General features: G+C 41.5%; 1 protein-coding gene across 1 annotated transcript; it reads right to left on the bottom strand.

The window, feature by feature from the left end:
* Nucleotides 1-231: 231 nt before the first annotated feature.
* On the bottom strand, nt 232-20,449 carry LOC117429643 (GAS2-like protein 2A). Its single transcript, XM_034049399.3, has 6 exons — nt 19,549-20,449; nt 14,775-15,013; nt 14,114-14,221; nt 13,148-13,244; nt 8,306-8,600; nt 232-4,061 (listed from the first exon to the last, which is right to left on the bottom strand). Exons 1-6 carry the CDS (start codon nt 19,901-19,903, stop codon nt 2,126-2,128), a joined length of 3,030 nt encoding a protein of 1,009 aa, XP_033905290.3. The 5' UTR covers nt 19,904-20,449; the 3' UTR covers nt 232-2,125.
* Between the last annotated feature and the right edge of the window lie 1,067 nt (nt 20,450-21,516).

Here is a 21,516-nt window from a genome sequence, read left to right as displayed (position 1 = left end):
CACTTATCCAATTGTATTCCATTTAATAAAAAGCCAACGCCTTTATTTTGACCACTAATTACGTAATCTTTGATCTATATTAGCTACATGACGTAAATGAATGTGTCCGGTTAATACAACCTTTTTTTACACCATTTGTTTTGGTGGGGTAAGGAGTTAGAAAACTGGGTTAACTCCATGAACATGCATGTTTTATCCATGAGAGAGAGAAACAGGCCATTTCTTTGACGTTGTTAAAAAAATATTTTATTATTGCAAAAATGATTTTACTAAAATAATATCTTTCATACACCTCTCTCCATGTAAAAGTATTATCTTAATACAGAAAACCATTTAAATCAAGACATATCTGTCAGGCAAGTTCATTATATATCTTGCCAAGATAATATTTCTGGAGGGTACAATGTAATTTTTCTCCTAATTTTTGGAATGTCCAATTATTATTCAACCTGGCTCACCACTGCAACCCCCAAACTAACTCGGGAGAGACGAGCACTCTCGTCCTCCGAAACCAGTCAGCTGTCTGCTTTTTTTCACTCTGCAAGCCCGCTGTGCAGCCGTATCAGAACTTACAACGTCGGAGGACCACGCAGTTCTGAATTGCATACTGGCCAGCCCACAGGGGTCACTGGTGTGCAATGAGCCAAGAACTCCCCAGCCGCCCGCTGGGAACTCCCGTCCAGGGTCGGTATTGGCATCGCTTGGATTCAGACTGGCGATCTCCAAGCTGTAGGGTGCATCCTGCAGCACTTTAATCAGGATTTTTTTTAGAAATACAATAATTTACAAGCAAACTTTCAAAGTGTGCAAAACACTGCAATTCATGACAATTGAGTCTTTTTTCATTTGGATTTCCCAGTTGGTTTGCATAGGCATGCAGCTCATGAAGCACACTAGATTAGCACACTTTGCACATAATGAATTAGAAGACAGCAGCCCAAACAGCACTATAAATAGACTAGCCTTGGAGGCTGTGCCCTGCCAGGGATATTTTTAAGACTCCAGTCTGCTTTGGAAGGGATTTATTCTTCAGACATTTTAATTGGTGAATTTAGTGCTCATCAGAAGTTAAGGACCTAAAGGACTTAATTAATATTCGCATGAGAGAGCACCTCAATCCTGACCTAAACCCCCCCGGCCTCTCTCAAGCAGAGACTGACAGTTGTATAAAATGTGGAGTTTTAATTAGAATCTGAGCTGGATTCAAACTCCTAGGCTAGGGAAATTAAGCAATCTGGTGGTTCTGGCAGGGAGCTCACTTTAACCTTAGATCAAATGACAATAAACATAAAGCAAATTTTAGGTGCTTCCAATACCAGATCAAATAGTCAATCGAATAGCTAGTATCTAATTTGTCCTTTGATAAACAATGATCGTCAAGGAAAGGATCTTACCTCAATCCATTACGTCCCCGCTGTGCACCAGAGTTCGCCTCCTCCTCCCCAGCCTCCACCTGCTTTTTGGCTTTGTCTAACGGGGAGGGCAGCTATCCTGCCCCCCTGTTCGTGGCTTCCCTACTATCAGCCTCTCCAATTATCTGCAATGTAACTTACGGACGTACGAGGCTAAAGAATGTAGTGTAAAACATGTATAATGTAGTAGAGTCAATCGCATGAGTTTCCTGACTGAATTATTATATATCACCTACTATAGTACTGATGAATTACAGAACTAGGGCACAGGACACACGCACACATCCGCTTAAACTGGCTTAGGCTGTCAGCAGTGCGGTTTCAGGTTTTTAAAGACACATTATTCATACTGACATGTTCTTGTTTAAAGCATGTAAAAAAGAAGATCTGCATTTTGAATGCCCCATTCCTTTTTAGTGCATAGCTTATATCTGCAATATTTCTGCCCTGCTCTGAGTTGAATTTACTAAGGGCTTGATTTGATAAACCTACCTGCTGGGATAAACCAAAGCAGGATTTTAGAGCATTTTACAGTACCAGGGAATCCACTTGGATAGGTTGTTAATGCAATCCAGGGTAACTCCCCAATGCAGCAAAATGCTTTAAATGATCCCAGTGGGGTTTAGGTTTATCAAATTAACCCCTAACCAGATAGCATCTGCACATTTCAATCAGTATTGTGCCAACATCTGTAAATAACACACATGGTTGAACTAAACCCAGGATTCCTCATCCCCATCCCCTGTTCCTTCCTGGAAGGCTTCTTTTCTTCCCGAAATCTTGGCCCCAGGAGAGAAGCTTTGTTTGCGGGGCCAGACATCCTCCTCGGATCCCAGGTCATCTTCAGTGGAGTAGAGAGTCGGGATGGAGCTTTGGGAGCCTTGCAAGACCTGAACTGGGTGTCTGGGACTGGACTTCCTCTGGGCTTCCTCTGATGTCCCGTCGGCTCCTGAGCTCCGAGCATGTCTGTAGGACACCGGGGTCGGGATCTTTGATGGCTTTTTCTCTGGCCTGGTGTCCCGTCTGGGCCTGATCTTGGAACGAAGCTTCAGCTTGTAGATGGACGGCACTCTCTCTGGCTTTTTTAAGCCCCGTTTCTGCTTGAACGATGGGGTTCTGGCCTTCACCAGAGGACCTGGAGACCCGGAAGAAGCCGTACTGGAGCCATCGAGGGTGTCCATGGACTTGACCTTCGTGAGAGGTCCACTGGTTATGGGATCTTGGTGATCTGGCCTCCCAGCTTCAGCAGGTTCTTTGGACTCTACACTGGAGCCGAGGGAAGACCAAGACCCCATCCTGTTAGGCTGCGCGACATTCAGGCTGCCAGAATCCATACTCCTGGTCTCCCTGAAAGCTGCTGTTCCTGGTTCTACCTGGCCAATGGGTTTGGGTGGGATTTTTGCCACCCAGCTCTCTACATCCACCTTATTGAGCGCTAGTTGGCCTCTGGATAATTCAGCAATAACAGCATCAAAGCTGGGCTCGGTTTGGGGAGTTCTGGACCCTTCGGCTGAAGAAACACTGAAGGTGGACGTCCTCTGGCTGCGGGCAGCAGAGGGAACGGAGGTAAGGACAGACAGTCTAGAAGCCAAGGAGAGCTCCTGTATTGTTGAATCCTGTCCCAGAGGAATCTCTGAACCAGCATCCTCAGTGTTGTTGTTTTCATCCGAGTCAATGTCCAAAATCTGCAAATTAGACAAGATCTCATCCTCCAGGCTTCTGTACAACTCAGACTCTTGCTCAGGGCCGATGGGTGGAGGGGTAAAGAGACACTCTCTCTCCATCTCCCCTGCTGTCTCCCTGTCTCTGTTCATAGCCCTGTTGGTATTATTGTTATGGTTGTTGTTCAGGCGTTCAAAGGCCTGCCCCTGCTGGAAAACATCACCCATATCACCCGGTTCTGTCACGTTGATGCGTATCATACTGCCCAGGCTGGCAGAGCGGAGAGCGTTCTGCCTCGGAACACTCAACCCTCTTCTGGGGCTCGGGTTGCCATCATTGACCGGGGTTTTTCTACCATCTCTGGACCCAATATTGGGGTTGCCGAGCGGAGTGGACGGTCTGTTCTGGGGATGACTGACTGTTTTACTGGTGACCTGCTTGGTCGGACTCTGAGAACGGGTTATAGCACTAGAGGCCCTGACTGTGTTGGCGCTGATTTGAGTCTGAGGGCTGGCTTTCACTTCTTGTTTTGGGAGAACTTGCTTAGTGGGGCTCCGGCACCGATTAGGCGTTGAAGGCCTGCCTGACGTCAGCCCACCCATTGTGTGAAAGTTTGAAGAAGGGGTGGGGGGTCTGCTGCGGTTATTAGCTGGTAACTCCACACTGTTCCTGTTGGGGGTTTGCTTCATTTTGGATTCTGAGAACTGGGACTTGGTCCAGGTATGAGCCAGCCTGCTGTCTTTGTTCTGCTGCTGTTGGGAAGCGGGTTCGGCTCTCTGAAAGCCCAGCGGGGTTCTGGAGCGCTGGGCGTCAAGCCGAGGCCCGCTGGCCGGCTGGGCGGGTCTGGGAAGGCTGCCCCCAAGTCCAGGGCTGGGGGGGGTCCTGGTCTTGTCTCTCCCAGTTCTAGTGGATGCAGTCTGGAGGGAGCCAGCCTGCCCTTCACTGAAGAGCTGTCTGCGAGAGGGAGTGGCAGATCGCTCTGTCACCCTGGAATTACACATACAGGAATCTGTAAGATCATCCAGAACTTAAAAGATGTATTAGTCATAGATAAGATATATAGCACTCCAAAGTCTCATTGATAAGCCTTTATCTACATCTTCATTAATAAATATTCCTTGTCGGAAACATTGTGAGGCTGTCATAATAGTTGCACATACAGCAATCTACCCATTAAAAAAAACGATAAGAATTGTATTTCAATCCCATTGCACTGAAGCAGGGCTCCAGTATACAAGCTTGGGGTTTCTATTTAAACACTAAGCAATGCAGATTCATTCATTCAAATTTATTCAAAACCAAAACAGCATTTGCTCCAGTGCAAAGTTTGCATCACTTGAAATAAAGCAAATAATTAGCATACTAATACAAAATATAAGCAAACAAGCCATATTTTCTTCAAAAGGAATAAACAGCTAATGTTTAACGAAGCTCAACTACCATTCCAGCCGACAGCTGCAGAATCTGCACATCATTATTTTGTCACCGTCAGCTGCATACATCCCCTCATGCTCAAATTCTTTGTAGCGTTGTTTAATTGTTTTGGGCGCTTTACGCATTTTAGAAACAAACATCTCTTCCATCACAATTTGAATTCCCAAACGACTCGCTCCAAATTATACATCTGCACAAGTGCTAGACAGAGCTTCCGTTTCCCGTCAGACCGTGTCCATGGTAACGACTGAGCCTTGAACAACTACGATTTTAAGCATTTTAAGCAATGATTTTTTGTTTTATTTCGTTTTATATTTGCATTTCATTTTATTTCGTTTTATATGTTGCATTTAGTTTTATTTTGTGCTATTCCGTATTTGCGAAACATACAGGGCTATATAGTAATATATAATTTGCCTGTACGTATTATTTTTGAGTCAATCCGACTTCCTTCTGCAGAGGCTTTGATACTTAATGTTGTAACTTTCCATTTCCTTTGAGGAGCTGCATTAAATGATGCTTAACTGAGTGGAGGTATGCAATGCTCTGAGGGCAAGCTGGATGTCACTCACATGTAACACCTTCTCTGACAATTCCTAGTACCGACGGATATTATGTCTAATCAGTGTATAGCGAATTAGGAGGACCTGTAGTGCTCGCCATTGAGTCTTTCTGATTGGCTGTTTAACATGTTATCTATGTCCTTATTGGATAATTGTGCCAATAAGGCATGTCGTAACATATGATTGACACCCCACTTTTGCACATGGCTCAGTCAGGCACTGTTTCAGTGCAGTGGCACCCCAAATATGATCCATTCACTACCAATGCAGATTGAATGGGTGAGTATTTTATTCAGAATAGCTGGGGAGCAATGTTTTCAATGGCCTCATCCAGCTGCTATTTCTCGTAAGCAGCGGATGGTTATTACTAGAAACACGCACTCATTAACACAGTTACTATTGCAGGTTTCATTCTGTCTTCACATAAGGCAAACCTGCTTTTTAATTGTGTTCATGTTATCAAAGTTGATACTATTTTAAATGACAGTCTTTATAAAGTTCTTAATGCACTCTCTGTCTAATAACTCACTGACATAAACTGAGTGGAGTAAGCCCCTGGCAACAAGCAACACAGGACTTTAGAACTGGCAGAGATTATAAAAAATACTGCAAGCGGCAGAGTGTGATAAATGAGAATTGAATTACATTCTCATATCACACACTACCCCGTGCATTATTCTCTACATAATATCTTATCTTGCTCACTGATATATGCAAATATACACAAGCTCAGCGGCAGCAGTACCTTTGAAAGCAGGCCAGAACTTGTCTCTGCTCCCAGTATATCAAAGCTGACACTTTGTTTCTGGTTTTGAGTGAAGCTAAAATCAGGGCAACACAGTTATATTGCTCAAGTAATTGATGACCAACTTGTCTTTTCCCAATGCAGCATGTCTCCAAGCGTGTATATATACGATTAAGCCTTTTTTAAATACATGTCTTTGAGTGACGTGAATAGCTTTGAGGAAGGCATAACCAAAGAGATTAAATCTCAGTGGGTCCGTAGCTACAAGCCTGACAGAAGGGCCCTGTTTATTAAAAGGTATTTGTCAAGGACAGATGACCTGAAACGGAATTTGGAAAGACTTTTCATTTTCAAATGTTTATTAAACTGATTTCTGGTTTAATCGTTTCTGAGAAGCATGTCTCGTCATGATGAAGGCAACTGGAGTTTCGAATTCCTGATTTGAGTGTTTAAATCCAGCTGTCAAAGTGTTTGAAATTCTGGATTAATTACATTGGTGCGGTTTAAACATGAATGCTGCTCTAGTTTTGAGATTTAAACCTGATATAAAGACAATCATGATTTATATAGTTATATATATATATATTTGTCCTGTCATCAGTATGGCTCTTTTAAGGTTCTTTTTTGAATGACTGGACAGTGCATATATTGCATAGCAGTTTGAAGCAGATTAACTATGAGATTAATAAGAGCCCACCTAAACATTTCCTGTCTACATTGTGCCCAGTGAGGCTCCCAGTGCTTTGCCGTGCTGTACACAATCATTCTATTTCATGATCTAGTTCTTCAACGTCTTTGCTGCAATGGGATCAGAGAAAGCTTCTGATTCTATGAACTCATCCATCAGTATATATCCCAGGACAAGCTTTGACAGAAAGACTTATGAGAAAGAAGCCCTAGTGAACAGGATAAGTCTGACCTGCCAACTCCCCGGCTCCACAATTGATGTGTATAATCCGGGTTTCAAGGACTTCAAAGCTTTTCCATTACACAGGTGCAACACCTGCTCCAGCATCGCTTTAAATGAACAACATTTGGAGCACCACTGAACTCCTGTTCATTGCTGTACATCTACAATTAATACACTAAATATTTTAACTTTTCAGTCGTTTCCCTTTAAACAACCCCATACATTTTCTATAAAAAAGTAGATTTGAATATGCATTTTTCAATTAGACATTTAGGGGCTGATTTTGAGGAAACGTGGTAAAACACAAATGTAAGGACAAAGTACTTTACACATGCGCTGGATTGCGCCATCCCTCTGTGATTTTGAGGGGGATTTGAGCTGGGCGCTGGTGCAGTTCTGTTAGCACTGATTAATGAAGAAAGAGCAGTGCCCCGTCCTTTTCCAGCTGCATTAGTGCCAGTGCTCGGCATATCTTTTGGGGTGTGGCCTCATTTGCATGTTAATTGGTGATTTTGCTGACAGTACAGACGGGGACTGTGTCTCTAACCAGTAAGGGGAGGTTTATCTGAAACACAGGCGCTGTCAATCCCTTTACGTAAGAGAACAGCAAGTGGTGAGTGAGACACAAAACACACATTTCCTATGTTATTTATAATTCTGTATAATATTTCAAATAATAAAGCTGTGTGAACTGGGATGTGGAACATGTCTTTGTTAACTAGGGCTGCTCTGAAAAATATAGATTTATATTACATGGGTAAGATTTAATGAATATTACATAGAAAACTGTGTTGGAAAATGTGTATTTTCTGTCTCACTCGCTCCCTCGCTCCTTCACCACTTGCTGTTCCCTTTTTGTAATGGGATCGACAGTGCCTGTGTTTCACATAAACCTTCCCTTACTGGTTAGTTTGAGAAGCAGTCACCCCTGTCTGTGCCGACATCAAAATCACTCAAAGCTAACATGCAAGTGAGGCCACACCCTGAAAGGTAAGCCGACCAGTGGTACTGACGCAGATAAAAAGCATGTCACCAAAATCTCATTCCAGGGCAAAGGCAGTTTGCTCCCGTTGGCGCAGTGCTTTTTCATTATAATCAGGGCAAACGTGCCTTGCCATTGCGTTACAGGCTTGCCCCGTCATCAAAATCGTGCCCTTAGTAAAATGTTTGTTTACCATTTTAAGTGCCTTTACCAGCTTCAAACATGCATGCATGCATACATAAATACATGCATGCATGCATACATACATACATCACACACACACACACAGGATAGGCAGGATTCAGTGTGGAACTAGCGTTTGTTTTGTTGTATTTTGATTTAGGCATGTTGGCTATTCTGAAAACAGTGCAGTGCCTTCTGAGTAAGGACACTGCACAACAATACAATGACAGGTAACAACCTGTTTATATCCTAAACCCTGTGGTGTGGTATCTTATTCCTGCACTAAAGACAGCGGACAAAGATCCGGAGTTATCAACAAAGTGAAACACATACATTTGGGACCATACATCTATACATACATACATACAAACAAATAAAATGAAACAAAATGAAATGAAAAGAATGCAAGCTGACCGGGTCGGAGCTGTGTCCCCCGGGGTCCTGAAGCCAGTGTTGTGTCCGTTCACATCTGGGGAGGAGGCTGGGAGCCTAGTGCTGCTGGAGCTGCTCAGCCTGAGCCCCCTGGAGGGTGCGGAGGGTGTCCACTCCACTGCGGGCATGGGGCTCTGCGAGCGGCTCAGCAGCAGCATGCTCTGGGGCTTGCCGTGCCCCTCCTGTCTGGGGGTCAGCCGGGCCTTGATCTCGTGGACAGGGGTCACTGGGGTCACCGGCCTCTGAGGGCTGCCGAACCTCATTGCTTGTTTGTGAGCTAAAAACAGAAACAGAGGGGAAACCTATTCAAGACCCTCAAACAGCAAGGATTGAATGTAGTCACAAGACTTGGGATGGGGCTTTTGTAGTTTGGTTTACCCCTGAAATATATGACTGCAGGTCCTTCATTGTTCTTTGCATCCATTTTTTTTTATTTTGCCATCTTTAAACAATATCTTTTCTTTTTTATCTCACAATGCTAAACAGCATCCTGAAGACTGAAGCTGTTGAAAATAGATGCTCACGTTACAAAATGAATATAAGCTGGATAGATTGACTCTAAACTGAGCCTACAAAGAGAGCCTGCATAGGATTCGACACACAGGGAATAAATAAGAATGTGAAAATGCTCAGTATTTTTCAGATAACTCTGTCAAGTGCAGTTGTATTCCAGATATTATTTTCTAGCAAAGCAGAACTACCAGGTGGGATAGAAGATCTTCATTTTACCTCCTCAATGGTAAACAACAAGAAGAACGTGGAGCAAATGTTTAGGACCAAGAAATATATGTTGCAATGTATAAACATACAGCACTAGTGCTTTCTCTCTTAGCGTCAGCAGATTGATATAATAGAGCTATTTGGTTGTTGTTTCAAAGCGAGCATTTGTAAGATGTCATTGTCTGAGTGCTGCTGCAGCTGTTGCCAAGAGATATTTATCCTGACGTTTGTATGTACAGTATAAATCACTTATTAAAAATAATCACAGGCTTGTCTAAATGACAGTTCATCTAATACTGTGCAGTGATGTCACCTCATGCACAGAACAGAGAGTCACAATTCTAACGTTGGGCACTTGCTTTCTCAATCTATTCTTTACCTTGGGGGTTATTTGCATAATTATAGAGTAGGTGCTAATTGGCCACTGTGAAATCATTGATTCAGCAGCACTAGGGTGTGTGTATATATATATATATATATATATATATATATATATATATATATATATATATATCATTTGAAGGCTCCCACAGCAGCCTTCATGACCCGGGTACAGTATTTGTTAAATGAGTCACTTGAATCTTCAACAGTGTCTCAATCCTGACCTCCACATTGTAGTTTCCAGCGGGTCAGACAAGCCTCACCCACAGGTTTTGCATTTGATCTCAATACTATCAAATGCTGTGAAGGTTTAATTTTACACAGGCTATAACTATAGATATATAATACAGATTTAAAACACGGTGGCTGACTTATCAGAACAAGGATACTGACAGAATGCACTTAGGGAGTCACCTATCTGCTGCTCAGTCTATTTTTTCCTCAAATAATGTAATTTATCGGTACATTAGGGCCAATGCGCACCCGAGTGAGAAACAAATAAATAAACGTGTTGATTGAAGTGAACTCATGCACACCGCAGGCGAAACGATCGATGCAAAATCTTAATGCTGTGTACAGGCTTCAGTTATCTTTTCATTCAGGGCACATTCGTGTGCATTGGTGCTCTAGTGTTTATTCCGCACACCACTCTCATGACCTGATTGAATAGGTGTGTTAATTGTTCTGCTCTTGGATGAACGACCAGCCAAATTCAATCATAATATGTGTTCCGAAAATACCAAGATCAGATAGTATAATTCACCTGCTAAACAAATGCAAGCAGTAGATTTTTATGCTCTCATCATTAAATATATCAAGTGGAGGGTACTTCATTCCCAGAATGCTCTTTCCTCTGAAGATTAGGTTTACTCGATTCACCATGTCAAAATACTTTTGAAAATGTTATTTCAAAATATATGTCAATAATACTTAATTAGTTTCATTATGTGTAAGAAAAACATATTTTAAGATGTTGAAAAATGAAAAATAAATGGGGGGGGGGCGCTTTGGAGAGCATGGGTGTTTATTAACTGGGCAATAATATCAATAAGGACAGACAGGTACACAATGTGCTAACTCTAGGGTTAGGGTTAGGGTTAGGGTTAGCACATTGTTAGTACATTGTTTGCAGGATGTTTCTTATAACAGAAATCATTTCAGGCCCATACTGCTTGAGATGACATTTCTTACAACAGTAGGATACACCCTGTACAGGACATATTCACTTAGTGTAGATATTATCGGTACGTTCTTGTTTCTGTACAGGTCATCACATCCTGGGGACTGTTTAAAACACCTCTGTGGTCTCGATAGAGCTCTCAAACATGTCTCATCCCCAAGTACAGCAGTAACCATTAACCTGCCCTTGGTAAGAAATCCATCAGAAAGAAACGCTTCCATCTACTGGGGGCAGACTGTTGCAGGACGGCTGGTTAATGATCACACTCTGGTGAATCAGATGAGTCCAGACATGTTTGAGAGCTCTATTGAGACCACATTGGTGCTTTAAACCTGTGCTTTTTAAAACGTCCCCAGGATGTTATAACTGAAACAGAAAATGATGTACAAAAGAAAATTATATTTGAACTACAAAAACAGTACATCAATCCTGATCATTAATTTCAGACCGTTATCAGAACGAATACACACACAATAACTGACCAGTCAATGAGTCAGTCAAATAAACCCAGAGGCATGCCACTGAAAACGAACCCTTTCTCCCCTTGGACCGTCCTTTAAAGCAGTGAAACATGACCGCCGATCACCACTCAGGCAGGTCCAGCAGACGCTGTGTGAGTCGATTCGGAATAACTCTGCACGGAGGACGGCATCACAAAGGTGTCCAGGGTGCCTGCTGCATCTCAAATGAAGATGCCCTTTTGTATCACTTACATCAGAGACAGGCAGGCAGCCCTGCAGGCACAGTGATTCACATCCCCTGACCTGTACAAGCTATTTCCAGCACTTTGAGCAAAGCCAGGCAATCTATATTTGCAGGGAAATCAACCTCTCTCAGAGTCTAACCTCCAAGCTCAGCTTCAGATTGTAACCATAAACCTGTCACTCTGTGACACTCGCCCTCTCTCCCATTGTAAAAGGATAGCAAAGTGTGATAAAGCATTAGAAAAGCATGTTTAAGCACAGGTAAGCATTGTAAAGCCCACAGAGGTATGCTCAGTAAGCATTACCACACTAGAAGTTATATCTTTAATGACCTGAGAAGGGGGCTGTTTCAGCACAACCCATGCCATCAAATGTGTTATTGCACTTATAAAATGGTTTACAATGTTTTATTGACTGTATCTGCCAATGCAAAACAGTCTCTATGGCTGTAAAAGGCTGCTAATTGGCTAAAAGAACGGATTACACCTAAATAAGTTGTTCACAGATATTATATATGCTGTACACAGGGTGGACAAACATCTCTATGCAAACACATGAAGGCGCCTGCTGTGGACCAGTGATGAGAGATAATGTGGAGCATGCGCATTTAAAAACTAACCAGTCAGAGGGAACCAAGATATATATATATATATATATATATATATATATATATATATATATATATATATATATATATATATATATATATAGATCCCACTGCCACTGAGGCATGTTGTAGCTACTGAAACAATTCTAGTGGGTGAACACTGACCTCTAGTGGTTACAGCTATTACATCACATTATTGGTGTCCACTACAAAAAGACTTCTAGAGTTGTAAGGTGATTCATGTTCTGTTTAAAGGTGACCAGTGGCCAGTTGCATAAAACACCTTATGCCAAATTTCCCCTTAGTTTCCCCAAGATTTACCCTTTCTGTTTTTCTTAAGCCTAAGGAAAACTCTTATAAAAGAAAGCACCAATACACATTTAGGCCAGTACCCTAAGGAAAGATTATTCCTCAAGTGTTACACTTAAACTTAATAATTAAGGTGTTCATGTCAGTGGTACTCATTCTGGGGTTGGCAATGGTTGTCAAGGGGGTGTCAGGAAATTGTGGAAACCCTTTTGTGAAACAACATCAAGATGTCATGTCTCTGTTGTGGTGAGAGACAGACCTTGAGATACTTACAGACAGCATTACACTTTGTCTTTTGTTAAGAGCCCTTGATCAGGACACCTAACTATCTCGAGTGAATTATCTGGAAGGTAGCGGTCGCTATTATTACTCAGGGGGGAGAGTGCAGAGTGCAGAGTGCAGGGTGTGAGTCACACTTACAGAGTAGTTACTCAGGGTGCAGGGTGTGAGTCACACTTACAGAGCGGTTACTCAGGGTGCAGGGTGCTGGGTGTGAATCACACTTACAGAGCAGTTACTCAGGGTGCAGAGTACAGGGTGTGAATCACACTTACAGAGCAGTTACTCAGGGTGCAGGGTGTGAGTCACACTTACAGAGCGGTTACTCAGGGTGCAGGGTGCAGGGTGTGAGTCACACAAAGCGGTTACTCAGGGTGCAGGGTGTGAGTCACACAGAGTGGTTACTCAGGGTGCAGGGTGTGAGTCACACTTACAGAGCGGTTACTCAAGGGGGAGAGTGCAGAGTGCAGGGTGTGAATCATACTTACAGAGCAGTTACTCAGGGTGCAGGGTGTGAGTCACACTTACAGAGTAGTTACTCAGGGTGCAGGGTGCAGGGTGTGAGTCACACTTACAGAGCGGTTACTCAGGGTGTGAGTCACACAGAGCGGTTACACAGGGTGCAGGGTGTGAGTCACACTTACAGAGTGAAGTGCAGCGGCACGGGTCGTGCTTGTCCAGGTAATGCTCCAGAGTGTCCCAGCCTCCTCCCACGCGCACCATCACATGATTCCTCAGGATCTAGGGCCACAGTCAGGGACACACGTCACTATCAGTAACGACCCTGCAGTGACCGCTTCATCATGAACTTCAGTTATAAACTGCCTCAAATACTCAGATTGGGATATGGAAGTACTACCAGGGTTGTTAAAGTAATTAGACAAGTTACTTTTAAAAAATGTAATCAGATTTCTTTTCGCTATTTCAGTCTACTGAAGCCCATGTGTGCAAATAACTTTCCCTCAGGTATCTTTTTTACCTAGCATTAAAACTAGGATCCTGGCCAGTAAACCTCATTGTAAAACTCAAGTGCAAAAACTTTCATGCTTTTTGTATTATCTTTTTTTAAAATTATTATTATTATTATTATTATTATTATTATTATTATTATTATTATCATCAAAAGTAATATAAAAGTAATAATATATTACTTTTATAAATAATAAAGTAATCAGTAATATGTAGCAGATTACTTTATCAGGAGTTCACAAACAACTTGGCAAAATATGCATTAATACAATTACACTATAGTGCTAGCAATATAGTAGTAGACCTTGTCTTGATTAGGTTACCCTCGTGTGCATTAATACAACGCATTTTAAATGTACAGTTTGCTGCACTGTGTATGCAGAACAGGCTGTAACACTTAAAAGCATAGGAAAGCTGTAAACACACATGGCAGTGTTCTTTATGAAATAGTGCGCTACCATCGGAAAACATGGTGGAATACTTCATTACTAGACAGCAACTTACTTCAATGATTTCACTTGACATTATTTGGGGAAATAAAAGCACCGCTCGTTTTTTACCAAAATCAGTTAATGTTAATCAGTTAATGTTAATCAGTTAATGTTAACAAGAGTGATATTGGGGGGCTTGGGCTGACTCACCCGGACGAAGATGAGCGTGCTGGAGTCCCCCACTCGGTACTTGCCTTCGGACACCTTCACCATGGGGAACTGGCTGGGGCAGGTACAGCGGCTCACCAGGTACTGCACCTGTAGAGAAACGAGGAGTCAGCTCACACACTCCTCCCTGCCATTCAGCCACTGTGAAAAGCACAACTAGCCAAGGGGAAACGTTTAAGAAACTCCCTGCTGTCTCTATGGTGCTTTTAAAGAGTACCAAATAATACAAACTATGATGACCGTGTGTAATATTTTTGTTCTAACACGAGATACAAAGCCAAAAAAAAAACATCAGGTATCTTTATGACAGCTTAGAGATGTTTTTAAATATGCTTTACCATACCTCTCTGGGCTTTATAATGCTTACTTATGCTTTATCATGCTTTCACTATGCTTTATTACACTTTGCTATGCTTTTACTATGGTACATTTTTATAAGAGTTAGCTCTCCTTTAAAGAGTAAGTCCATTGCAGGCTAATGCACTGGCTTTTTCATGCAGGTAAGATCACAAGTGAAATGAGATTGGTGGTTGCCGGTTGATAGACCTGGGGTGAGTGGGTGTTCAGAGCTACAGTTCATTTCTGTTCTCTTTATTTGCTCTCCCTCGCCCCCCCTGGTTTGAACACAGGTAGTCAGTCTCACCATCTGGTCGAGGTTCTTGAAGTCAGACATGCGGCGCAGGGGTTTGTGTTTGGGGGTCTCCACGGGGGGCAGGTCCAGCTCCTCTCGGATCTCCTCCTCGATCTCCTCCTCCAGCTGGATGAGGACGGGCGCCGCCATGCCGAAGCGCGAGGCCCGGCGAGCCACCTCCAGCAGGCACAGAACAAAGTGCTTCTCGTTCTTCCGGAGCACCAAGTCATCCGTCTCGAACATCAGCACGTCTGGGGGCCGAGCAGAGAGTCAGCTACAACACAGCACTGGAGCAAGACATGAACCACACAGCTACAATACAGCACTGGAGCAAGACATGAACCACACAGCTACAATACAGCACTGGAGCAAGACATGAACCACACAGCTACAATACAGCACTGGAGCAAGACATGAACCACACAGCTACAATACAGCACTGGAGCAAGACATGAACCACACAGCTACAACACAGCACTGGAGCAAGACATGAACCACACAGCTACAACACAGCACTGGAGCAAGACATGAACCACACAGCTACAACACAGCACTGGAGCAAGACATGAACCACACAGCTACAACACAGCACTGGACCAAGACATGAACCACACAGCTACAACACAGCACTGGAGCAAGACAAGACATGAACCACACAGCTACAACACAGCACTGGACAAGACATGAACCACACAGCACTGGAGCAAGACATGAAGCACACAGCTACAACACAGCACTGGAGCAAGACATGAAGCACACAGCTACAACACAGCACTGGAGCAAGACATGAACCACACAGCTACAACAGCACTGGAGCAAGACATGAACCACACAGCTACAACACAGCACTGGAGCAAGACATGAACCACACAGCTACAACACAGCACTGGAGCAAGACAAGACATGAACCACACAGCTACAACACAGCACTGGAGCAAGACATGAACCACACAGCTACAACACATCACTGGAGCAAGACATGAACCACACAGCTACAACACAGCACTGGAGCAAGACAAGACATGAACCACACAGCTACAACACAGCACTGGAGCAAGACAAGACATGAACCACACAGCTACAACACAGCACTGGAGCAAGACATGAACCACACAGCTACAACACAGCACTGGAGCAAGACATGAACCACACAGCTACAACACAGCACTGGAGCAAGACAAGACATGAACCACACAGCTACAATACAGCACTGGAGCAAGACAAGACATGAACCACACAGCTACAATACAGCACTGGAATAAGACATGAACCACACAGCTACAATACAGCACTGGAGCAAGACAAGACATGAACCACACAGCTACAACACAGCACTGGAGCAAGACATGAACCACACAGCTACAACACAGCACTGGAGCAAGACATGAACCACACAGCTACAACACAGCACTGGAGCAAGACATGAACCACACAGCTACAACACAGCACTGGAGCAAGACAAGACATGAACCACACAGCTACAATACAGCACTGGAATAAGACATGAACCACACAGCTACAACACAGCACTGGAGCAAGACAAGACATGAACCACACAGCTACAATTTAATTCATAAACTCTCTACAACTCAGATTAGTGTTGCATCACGATACAAGTTGAACAGAAAATGATGATATCCCGATATTATCATGATAAATGATCATCTGGATCTAGAACTTTTTTCTTTTAGATAATTTTAAAGTTTAGATAATTTTAAAGGAAGGAACAGTTGTATTGATGTCAACAATAACATTATAGCATAGAATTTCAAAGAAAATATATTTATTTCACAGAATTGTATTCAGTAGTAAACTGACTACAACAGTAAATAGACTTTAATTTCAGTGAATGATGTTGAATTAAGAAAGAAAAAGAACAGAACATCAGTTATACTGACAGCAGATAACAATATAAGTACTGATACTGAATCAACAGCAAAACAAAACTGCACTTGTGGGAGTGTTGCTATGTGAATGAGAGCGTTGCTATGTGAATGAGAGCTGTGACTCCTCTGCCCACACTTGTCACTCTTTTGAATGAATCATTGTTACAAGCACAGTTTAATGTTGCATTCCTATTCAGTTATGTAGACTAAGCTTTTTACTTAAAGGGTTGTGAAGTCTGCCAGTCGGTGTGTACAGAACTCTGCGGCCAGAGCCTTGTTGACATAAAACAGCCTATTGAGAAACCCAGGCTCTTATTGTATAGAAAGTAAACATAACATTTCCATAGACACCCATAAGCATGCTGTAGCTGTATAAACACTGTCCACATTCAATTAGATAACCATACCCTCCCATCTCTGAAGAATCCATAAGGGAAGCTACTGTATAGACATATATAAAAAACACTCTACACAGTTTCTATACAGGTGCTGAAATTAATATAATATCTATACAGAATTTAAAGGGCTAACTCCTTTAAAAACACTTTAAAACCTGTTGTATTTATCTCCAGGTGACGTCAATGTTTTCTGCCACAACACTGTATGTGCCTGTGTTACAGGTAAAAGGACCCCACCTGAGCCTTTATACTAGAATCCCATGCTGCGCATAGCATCAGGCGGGGGGAACCTATTACCTGTAACACAGGCAGGAAGTGAATGGGGAAACCAAGAGGTTTATTTGATCACCCTATCCCCAGCCAGGGTAAGCCTCTGCTGGATTGTTTTGAGCATGTTACTGCACTGGGGAGTCTCCTGTTGATGTGATCCAGGGATTCCTTGCTGCTGTAAAATGGTGTAAAAATGTCCAGTAAGGCTGTATTTTTTTCACGATTTCCCTGAAATGTACCCATTACTGTGTAATATGTAGTATTGTGTGAAAATTCCCAGTTTGCTTCCTGGAAATGATTGAACACACTGCATAGAGCTACAGGATTTCTTTAGAATGTCTTCAGTGAAAAAGACACCAGCTGCATCAAAGATTGGAAATATTTCTGCTAAAGATTTCACGTGTCTGTTGTTATTTTTACATTTATCGATGTTTTTTTATTTTGTTTGATAATTCACTTAAAGTAGAATGTCTGTAAAAGGTGGACATAGAAACAAAACATTCTGCAATTGAGAATTTACTGTTTTTCAGGGAAGCATTTAAATATTTAGGAACATTTGCTGTATGCGACAACACCATTTTTCTGCTTTAATAAATCTTCTGTTTAAATGTGAAATATCTTGAAATACCTATTTTTATACTGCGAAATATACAGCCCTTAGTATAGGCTGATCACAGCACCCTCCTTCAATCAGACATGTGAGGATGAATGAGGGATAAAGAACAGATTTGTGAGAATGTTCTTATAGTAATGAGAAGTAAGACATTGTCTGAAACCCTTCAGAAAGGTACCTGTGACTGTAGGAGATTCCATAGCTCATTCATTACACGCTGTATTCGCACGTAGGTAACACTTAATGCATGTGTTGTATTTTGTATATATATATATATATATATACATACATATTGAAAACATTAAAAAAGACTTCTATTTGAAAAAAAAAAGTTTATTTTCGAATATATTCTACCATTGATGCTTTTTTTAGTCCACCTCAATTGAAAAGGTTTTATTCTGCATATGGTATTTTTAGGTGGCATGCTTGTTTCATACAGTATTGCAGTAATACTAAAATAATCTATATGACAGACGTTTCAACTAGTCTTCAATGCCTTTTAAATATTTGAAACAATACAGATGACACTTTGCATGAAGTGTGTCTAATTACTGTGTATTTACATAGTAGTTACTTAGTAAATACATGTGTGCTTACACATCATTACAATGTTACTATGCATAGTTACAATGTACTTAATGTGTAAAACATGCATGTTGTATGTAAGTACACAATTGTATCAGAAAAGGGGTTGAGTTAGGGTTATATATTGCAAAAAGATTCTGTGTAAGTACACTTGTATTTACTAAATAACCTTTCTGTAAATACACACGAATTAGAGACACAATGTAAAGTGTTACCAAAATACATCACATTCACCAGACTTCTAGTTGAAACGTTTGTCATGTAATTGTATGAGTTTATTTTATTATTACTACAGGTGCTGAGCGGGTTATAGTGACTCCGTATTGCACGTCCATTCCTCTTCAATACTGGGGCACTGCAGGGGCTGCATGTGCTTTACCAGCCTCTGTTGTTATGATACTTGTCAGAGTGGTACTGGTCATGACCTAGTATAATACACGTTGTCTTTGCGTGCAATGGCCCTAACTGTATCCTAGACCTCGTACTGAACCAGTTCAACCATTTCATGCGTGGCAACCTCATAAGGGGACGGATAAATAAAAAAACAACTCTGGTCTCGCCTTTATCTCACAGGTGAGACGCAAATGCATGATGACCTCATACGAGGATGCCTTTTTTCCTCTTATTAAGCAATGACAAATTTTGAAAAAAATGTAAATGAAAAATATACTAGGGTCCAAAACTATTTTTTTTTCAGCTGTATTCAATATTTCCTGCACGAAAGCGTTAAGAATAAAACTTGTCTTAATCTTTTTAATTGTTTGAGAAAGAACACACACAAGCGTATCCAAAATAAATATTACTGATTATATAATTACTAAAACGTTTTTAAAATCTGTTGCATATGATTTATGTATAATTCGTTTTAATATTGTGTCTATCTTTTTAATATAATCAGGTTATAATATATATTTTTATGCTGCTTTAAAAACTTAAAACATTGAATACTGTGGCAACAGCTATTAATTCACTCTGTGTTCGTAGCTCCCACATATGAGCCCTAATCAAAATATATATATTTTTAAACGACTTGCCTTTAATATGCATTTGATTTCTGCTCCAGTTGATAAAATTGGATATGTTGTCCCGTGCCAGGAACGTTGCAGGCTGAGCCGAGCTGACGAACGTGACTCCCGACCGGGGCAGCTTCATCCTCTCGGCCAAACTCGGGTATTCCCGGAGAAATTCAGCCGCTACCTGCGTGACGCTGTTGGCGTGGTGACATAGCAAAGAGCCCGTCTCCAACACCTCGAGAAACGTGTCCACGTTGATTTCAACCCCGTAGAGATCCTTCAACCACTCCGCAAGATCTTCTTTCATCGCATACAGGTACTCCTCGCTTGACCTGAAAGGCCGTATGCTCTTGGTAGCGCTGTGGATCCCAGACATGTTGCATTCATAAAAAAACAATATGAATTACAAATATATATAGTTAATAATGATGATAAAAACAATTACTATTTTAATAGCAATATTCCGTTTTAGGCAATAATGTCCATTGCTATTTTTGTTACTTTCATATTCCTGCCGTCAGAAACACTCCCAAGTTGCTAAGTGATATATTTTCACAACTGTATTCTTATTTTATTATTATTAACAGTTAATTATGACAAAATGTCACCACGTTGCATGGCGCTCCATTTGTGTTTTTATCTTGAAAAAAACTTTAAAAACACGTTCAACTCCATTGTTTTACCAAACTGGATATGTATTCGGTCCCAATGCTTATCTAGTGATCTGTCCAAAAAGATTAGGAATTCAGTGCAGTCTCAGACTGTCCCGTTTTTCTCCCAATCCAAAATGTTTTGCCAGGATGCTGGTTCCTCTGCTTATCCCGGGTGCATTCTCCTGCTCCCCCCGCTCCTCGGACCTTATTTACCGTGCGCTTCGTGTAAACGAGGATACCGGGACGTCACACCCCTCTGGAGTTCTGATTGTTTGTTTCCTTCTTGTGTGTAGCGGCGATCTCTTAGGTTACGAGAGGCTTGCTGAAAACACTCGGGTTAACTCTTTCACTGCCAGGCTCGACCGGGTTTGTTCAAATGAGGATTATACGGCCAAACATTAAAGCATAGTAAAGCAGTCTTTCTCAAATACTGTATGCATTCTATAGTGAAATACTTTACACTGCATAATATAGTATTATTATAGTACTATTATCATAGTCTACTACAGGCTACTACAGTAGCGGTGTAGTGTTTGAAAGTGGTATATCGTCAGAATGTGGTACACGTACCAAAACTTGACTTGTCTAATGTCAGAAAGTGGTATACTGTTAGATTGAAACCCGTACGCTGTCAGATTTTGATAGAGGTGCAATCAATTACAATCTGATGTGTGTTTTGCTATTGTCAAAAGAGGTACATTTACCGTTAATTCTACTTTTTTTTTTAGAAACTTAAACTGGAAACAGACAAACGCAACTTCTCTTAAAAGAAAAAAACAATTCACGACAAACAAGACAAAACGAGAAGTCACCGCAAAATTTCAGAAGTAAAAAAAAATGTACACGAACCAATGTATTGCATGTGATAAATATTTGCATACTATTTTCTTAATGATGGAAAAATATGATCAATTACATTAACAACGATGTAAAAGACTGGAAAATATGATAAATTCAATTTTAAAAGATGTCAAAGACCGAAAACAGCACCAGATTTGAATGGGCGTTTCCCTGCTTTCTTAGCAGAAGTTGTTTAGGCAGTGCGAGCAAGCGCAGTGCGAGCAAGCGCAGTGCGAGCAAGCGTAGTGCTCTGCGTACCTCTTTTTAACCCGTATCTGAAAATAACACTACACCGGTACTCCTTCTGTCTGGTTATCAGTAACCTTCATATCTGTATATGTAAATACCTGAAACAGGGGTTTCCGTCACTAACACTAATACTTTAAAGCCTAGATCATTTTAACATTTAAACTGGTACGTTAACCACTTATAGTTTTCAAAATGTTTTTTTCTTGCTTGCTAACTAACTATACTTTTATAAAGACCCATTCAAATT

This window comes from Acipenser ruthenus, chromosome 24, assembly GCF_902713425.1.
Source record: "Acipenser ruthenus chromosome 24, fAciRut3.2 maternal haplotype, whole genome shotgun sequence".
Classification (NCBI taxonomy): Eukaryota; Metazoa; Chordata; class Actinopteri; order Acipenseriformes; family Acipenseridae; genus Acipenser; species Acipenser ruthenus.
The sequence above is the reverse complement of the archived record's forward strand: the minus strand, read 5'-3'. Positions and strand labels throughout refer to the sequence as shown.

Coding starts and splice junctions, on each gene's coding strand:
- LOC117429643 (XM_034049399.3), bottom strand. CDS start 19,903: ATGTCTGGGATCCACAGCGCTACCAAGAGCATACGGCCTTTCAGGTCA. Junction 14,222..14,774: donor TCAAGAACCTCGACCAGATG/GTGAGACTGACT, acceptor GTTTCTCTACAG/GTGCAGTACCTGGTGAGCCG. Junction 13,245..14,113: donor GCACGCTCATCTTCGTCCGG/GTGAGTCAGCCC, acceptor CTGTGGCCCTAG/ATCCTGAGGAATCATGTGAT.